The sequence below is a fragment of the Microtus ochrogaster genome, unplaced genomic scaffold, assembly GCF_000317375.1.
Source record: "Microtus ochrogaster isolate Prairie Vole_2 unplaced genomic scaffold, MicOch1.0 UNK16, whole genome shotgun sequence".
In the NCBI taxonomy this organism is placed as follows: domain Eukaryota; kingdom Metazoa; phylum Chordata; class Mammalia; order Rodentia; family Cricetidae; genus Microtus; species Microtus ochrogaster.
The window spans coordinates 1,492,076-1,499,010 of NW_004949114.1; the positions used below are offsets into that span (position 1 = coordinate 1,492,076).

Genomic DNA, 6,935 nt, shown 5'->3' on the forward strand with positions numbered 1-6,935 from the left:
TGTCTAAAAAAAAAAAAAAAAAAAAGAATAAAAATAGTAAAAATACCTTTACAAACAGCTTTGCATGGTACAGGACACTTTCTGGGCTGTGCTATTTTAAAAGGAAGAGTGGGAATAGCCATTGCAGGGGTGAGCGAAGACTGGCTATGCCGCAGCCTCCTTTGGCTTCATTGGCTTAAGCAGATAAAAAGATGTGCTGTCAAGCATGGGGACCTGAGCTAAGTCCCCAGGACCCACATGGTAGAAGAAGAGAACTGACACACAAAGGTTGCCCCTTGAGTTCCACATGCATGTACATGCATGCATGCACATCTTTTTAGAGAAGGAAAAAAAAGCAGACACTGTAGACTGTGATGCTTCCAAATAACCACTATGCTGCTACATCCCAGGGGGCGTGAGACCTTACCCTCCACCCTCTGAACATTGTGCCCAAGGCTTCCGAAGGTGGTTTTCAGCCCCATGGGATTCACCTAGCATCTCTAAAGAAAGCTGCCAGCTCTGTACAGCATGGTGTGGGTTCCCAGCCCTCTGCTGCTGGATTCAGGGCTCTATGGTCTCTTTTAGAAGTCCTCAAAGAAGGCAGTGTCCTGTTCCCAGATGTGCTCGTTCGAGAGACCGAGGCCGTTGTCCACAAACACCGCTCATCTGCCTACTGCGAGCAGCTGCTGCAGCACATGCAGGCCATGGCTGCTGCTCGGTGACCATGTGCAGCAGCCACTGAAGGGCCCTAGCTCTCTGAAGGGCAGCACAGGTGGCCTGGAGACCTTGCACTCAGGGCGGCCATGTCTATAGCCCAGGCATCCTTGGGACCCACCAACCACCAGATGGTGCTTTGAGCAGCAGCATCTATCTTTCCTAAGCAAGTTCTGGGATTTTGTAACATGTCTATTATACACAGAGGCCACAAAAAGCTACAATTAAAGTTAGATGGCCCCATCCTTGCCAGCTTCCCAGCTACCTGCTTGAATATGATGTTTTTAAGGTTCCCTCACAAGCTTGGCCTGCTTCCATGCCCACCAAGAATGTTCTTCATGTTGCAAGAAAGCCAAAGCAATTGTAAAGACAACCATCCACTTTCTTTGGGCCCTGTCCCATCATCCTAGGCTGAAGAGAATGCCCAGTCTTGACTCACTGTTTTATTTTTTTTTTGTTTTATTTGTTTTTCAGCACAGTTCCTCTATGTAGCCCTGGCTGTCCTGGAACTCACTTTGTAGACCAGGCTAATCTTGAACTCACAAGAGATCTGCCTATGCCTCCCGAGTGCTGGCATTAAAGCCGTGGGCCACCACCACCCTGCTGCTCCCAATTTTATTTTTATTTTTTATTTTTTTGGTTTTTTGAGACAGGGTTTCTCTGTGGCTTTGGAGCCTGTCCTGGATCTAGCTCTGTAGACCAGGCTGGTCTCGAACTCACAGAGATCCGCCTGTACTGCTCCCAATTTTAAATACACTGGAGCTTGCAATGTGGGTGCACTGTCCTGGCATTTCTGTTTCTCAGTGTTGGTGATACCCACAGATAAAGGATAGACTAGGAAACCAGACCTCATCCCTACCACTTGCTTATAGCAATCAGCAAGATAGTCATTCCCTCGTGTCTTTTCCACCAAGTGCCTAAAATATTTTTGAGTGGATCTTTATCAGCAGCCAGTATTTTTGTTAAGACAGTGGGGGTGGGGAGATTTCAACAAATTTTAACATTTCTGCTTTGCCGTTTGTGGAATTAAATTATTTATTATAGTTATTTTGTGTGGCCATCTGTGTGATTTGACTGGTTATACTACATTGTTGCAGACAGCTCTTGTCTCCATATATCAGCTTCAGGGTGACCCAGCCTGAGGGACACTGGCCATGGACTGCATGGGCTCCTCCGGTTCATCATTCACCACTGCCTGTGATGTGCATTCTGGCACAAGGTAGTTGAGTGCCCAGCAAGACCGGGCCAACACCAGTTAGCAAAGCACCCCAGCATGGCCCTGAGTGGGGCTGGGCATCCAAGTGGGTAAAGGTTGGTCTCAGTACCTGGCCCAGTGACTACAGCCTGAAGCTTCGCTTCATTTCTGTCCATCTCCACTGTCCTTGCTGCCTGGAGCTCCATCACTCACCTGGAAACTGATCAGTGCTCTCTGCTGTTCCTTGAGGGATCTTAAAGTTCCTCCCACCCATCTGTCCCCATGACAACAGAAACAGTGTCAGCATCACATGGACACTTGTTAGCAGTTTATGACAGACCCAGTCAGACCCACCTGAATTGTCATGAGCACCAAGCATTGTTTTAAGTGATTACTCACCTCTTAATACATCCCATTATTTATTGGAGAGGGCACATGGGCTACAGTGTACATGTGGAAGTTTGACATGAAGGAATCAGTTCTCTGCTTCCACCATGTGCATCTTGGGGATTGAACTCAGACTGGCAGGGTTGGCAGCAAGCACCTCAACCCGCTGAGCCATCTTGTTGGCCCAAGCACCAGGCATTTTTTTTTTATTTGTTGTGTGTTACTAAGTATAGAACTCAGAACTTTACAGATATGTTTTATCACCGAGCTATGTCCCCAGCCCCTCACTTATTTAAGGCAGGGGCTTTACTGCTGAGGAATCTACAGTAAGTAGGCTTCGTGGACCTTCCTGTTCAGCTGTCGCTGGGGCTCCAACTGCACATTGGGGCCATTGTGTATGAATTGCTCGTAGGGCGGGCATGCTTCCCATTGCTCCAGACACAATGGCTGGGTTCAGATCCTAGGAAGTGAGTCCCAGAGTGATTGGTTGGTCAGTAGTTCTGTTTAGCTGCTTTATCAATCTGAAGTTAAGAGTGGGCAATTGGGTGAGTATAGGTGGGCATACCTACCATGGCACCACCCTCAGCAAGACAGAGCACTTTCAGAAGCCTGTTCCCTCTACCATAGATCTGGGGAAAGCACTTTTATTCACTGAGCCATCTCACCAGCTGCCTTCTTTTGGAGGGAAGATGCTAAATTGGAAGACACCTCCCCGGGGTGGAGGTAGGAAAATGAGGACGAGAGCCCTCTTCCTTCTCCTACCATGCTCCCCCCACCTTTCCTTCTGAAAAATGGAAAGAAAGCCCTGAGTCAACCACAAGAACAAATGGGCTTATTTGGTTTGTTTTTGTTTTCTGAGATGGGTTTCTCTGTGTAAAGCAGACTGTCCTGGAACTCTGCAGACCAGGCCGACCTTGAACTCAGATCTACTACCTGTGCCCCTGTCTTCAAGTGCTTGGATTAAAGACCTTCACTAACAAATGGGCTTCTTAACATGTCAGAGCCAATGAGATGACTCAGCCGGGAAAAGCACTACTCAAACAAGCCCAGTGGCCTGAGTTTGGTCCCCAGAAAACCCATATAAAGGTAAATGAGAACCCAGCTTCACAGGTAGTTTTCTGACCTCCACGTATGCAGTGTACCATGTGCCTACACACGTGGATGACACACAGAATAAATAAAAAGTAAAAAGCTGGCAAGATGTCTCGGGTAAAGAAACCTGTCACCAAAACTGACAACCTGACTTCAATTCCTGGGACACACATGGTGGGGAAAGACTGACTCCAAAAGTTATCCTGTGACCTACCTCCTCCCACACTGACACGGGCATGTTCCCCCAACACACAAATAAGTGCAATTTAATGTTTTAAAAAGGGAAAGAAAAAATGTCAGAGCCAGTAGCGTTGTAAAATGCCTGTAATCCTGGCACTTGGACATGGAGGCTGGAGGATCAGGAGTTCAAGACCAGCTTCCTAGGACCTTGTCTTAAAGAAAAAATAAAATTGAATCCAGGTCTGGATCAGAAAAGTAGATGGTGATTAATGACAGCCAAAAGCTGTCAGTGCTAGGGAAGAGGGGCTTGGGAGAAAAACTAAGTGACCCCTAGTGTCTAAAGCTGGAACAGCATGAGCAACAACAACAAAAATAAGTTACTGGAGCACAAGGCTGGGCGGTGGCGCGCCTTTAATCCCAGCACTCCAGCACTCGGGAGGCAGAGGCAGGCAGATCTCTGTGAGTTCAAGGCCAGCCTGGTCTCCAAGAGCGGTTCCAGGGCAGGCTCCAAAAGCTACAGAGAACCCTGTCTCGAAAAAAACAAAAAAAGAGAGAGAGAGAGAAACCCAAAACTAAAAAAAGTAAACATTAGGGAAACAATCACTGCAGTAATGATTACAGCAAGAGCCTTATAAAACCCCTAAAATGTGAGCAGGAGGGATTGTTTGCACAGTCTCAGTATCTCCATTAGGATATGTATTAACCACAAAGGGAAGATAGTAACTTCTGAATGGAGAACCTAGGCAGCACACTTCAGCAATGCATTCACAGTGAAATGCATGCTGACTCCATGTCCCCAGGTATCAGTTGCTGACATCACATCTATGGTATTTTGCCCAAAACGTCAAACAATCCAGTCAAACACTTGGCATTCTACAGTAGGGCCTTTGGGCTCTTCTAGCTGCGGGGAGGCTGCTCTAAGGACTATGGGAACTCAAGGAGACTTGAGAACTCAATGCAGCATGGATTTTGGAGTAACCTGCTGTACTGGCTGGTTTTGTGTGTCAACATGACTCAAGCTATAGAGTCATCAGAGAGGATGGAGTCTCAGTGAAGGAAATGCCTCAGTGAAATCCATCTGTAAGGCATTTTTTCTTTTAGTGATCAATATAGGAGGGCCCTGCCCACGGTGGGTGGTGCCATCCCTGGGCTGGGTTCTATAAGAAGATGGGCTGAGCAAGCCATGGGAAGCAAGCCAGTAAGTAGCTCCCCTCCGTGGCCTCTGCATCAGCTCCTGCCTTCAGGATCCTGCCCTGTTTGAGTTCCTGTCCTGACTTCCTTCAGTGATGAACAACAGTGTTGAAGTACAAGCCAAATAAATCCTTTCCTCCCCAACTTGCCTTGGTCATGGTGTTTCATTGCAGCAGTAGAAACCTTAACTAAGATACCAGCACCAGGCTGGAATGATGGCTCAGCAGTTAAGACCACTGGCTGCTCTTTCAGAGGTCCTGAGTTCAATTTCCAGCACGCACATGGTGCCTCACAACCATCCGTAATGAGATCTGGTGATCTCTTCTAGCCTGCATGCATACACACAGGCAGTACACTGTATACATAATCAATAATTAAATCGTTGTTTTTTTTGTTTGTTTTGTTTTTCGAGACATGGTTTCTCTGTGACTTTGGAGCCTGTTCTGGAACTAGCTCTGTAGACCAGGCTGGTCTCGAACTCACAGAGATCCGCCTGCCTCTGCCTCCTGAGTGCTGGGATTAAAGGCGTGCGCCACCATCGCCCGGCTAATTAAATCTTAAAAGAAAAAAAAAGACCCCCTGCACCAAGGAAAGGTGTGAAACTGCTGCATGGGGCATGGTGGTGCAGGCTTGTCATCCCAGGTTCTCAGAAGGCTGAAACAGGAGGATTCTAAAATATGAGTACGAGACTAGCCTGAGCAACTTAGTGAGACCTTTCTTCAAGAAAAACAAAAGGAAGAGTACAGTTCCAAGGCAGAGCACTTGGGTTCAATCCCCAAAAGAAAAAAAAAAGCAGCCAGCTTTTTTCTAGAAAGTGCCTGTAGCACAGCTTGGGGACCTGAGTTCAGATCTCTAGCACCTGTTATGCCTGTGTCACGGACCCCCAAACAAGACCACCACAGAGCCACTATCTGATGCAAGCACACTGGGGTTTATTGATTACAGGTAGCTAACTTGGACTGTAATCCCTCACTCTGACACAGCGGGTGGGGGAGAACGACACCAAGGCTTCAGGGTAAGGGGATTTTAAAGGGAAAACCGCAAGCCAGAGTGGCACAGGCCAGGGTGGCACAAGCCTTGGCATTTCAGGAGTGGGTAAAAGTATACAACTTTTGAATTTGTACGTTGGGGTATAGGGGAATTTTAAAACAGTGACTGTCTGCAGACAAGAAATTTAAAGCACCTGTTAATCAGATACCTACAGGGACACGTGACGCAAACAGATGTTGTTTGGATACCCTAGTGGGTCACTTTGACCAGGACTGGCACAGTTTCTTGGAAATGTTTATAACTTTGCTGGGCTGCATTCAGCCCCCTAGTTAGGTCCTGTCTAAAATGGAATTCTTTCTCAAAATGGAGTTTGTTCTGCTCCTTCACACCTGCATAAAAGCTACGGTAGCAATTCATCCTCCTCCCGTTAGCCCAGCACTGAGGGTGCTGATGCAGAGTAAGAGACAGGAGGATCTCGGAGCTCTCTGACTAATCAGTCCAGGCAAATCTGTGAGCTCAAGATTTAGTGATAGACTGTGTCTCAAAAAGTAAGATGGAAGCCGGGCGGTGGTGGCGCAAGCCTTTAATCCTAGCACTTGGAAGGCAGAGGCAGGCGGATCTCTGTGAGTTCGAGACCAGCCTGGTCTACAAGAGCTAGTTTCAGGACAGGCTCCAGAAACCACAGAGAAACTCTGTCTCAAAAAAAAAAAAAATAAGATGGAGAGAGATGGAGAGGAGTTAGAGAGATGGCTCAGGCTGAGAGTGATGGCTGCCCTTCCGGAGGACTCCAGTTTGGTTCCTAGCACCCACAAAGGGCAGCTCACAACTTCCTGTGACTCCAGTCTAGATCTGACACACTCTTCTGGGCTCTGAGACCATCTGCACTCACATGCCCAAACCCACATGTAGATGCAGACATACGCATAATTACAATTTTAAACAATAAAAATCTGGTTTTAAAAAGGTGGCTATTGCTAGGCAATGGTGGCACAGGCCTTTAATCCCAGCACTAGGGAGGCAGAGGCAGGCGGATCTCTGTGAGTTCGAGACCAGCCTGGTCTACAAGAGCTAGTGCCAGGACAGACATGAATGATAGACTGTGATTGGACATGCAAGCCAAATAAATCCTTTCCTCCCCAATTTGCCTTGGTCATGGTGTTTCATTGCAGCAGTAGAAACCTTAACTAAGATACCAGCACCAGGCTGG

At 47.4% G+C, this 6,935-nt stretch overlaps 1 protein-coding gene across 2 annotated transcripts in view; it reads left to right on the plus strand.

Moving 5' to 3' along the window:
* Dnaaf5 (dynein axonemal assembly factor 5) overlaps positions 1-1,184 on the plus strand; it is a 41,334-nt gene extending 40,150 nt beyond the window's left edge. For both annotated transcript variants that reach the window (XM_005367093.3, XM_026789334.1), the window contains one exon: positions 565-1,184. In XM_005367093.3, the coding sequence (XP_005367150.1) occupies positions 565-701 (137 nt within the window). In that variant the 3' untranslated portion in view covers positions 702-1,184. The remainder of the gene's footprint in view (positions 1-564) is intronic.
* The last annotated feature ends 5,751 nt before the right edge of the window (positions 1,185-6,935 follow it).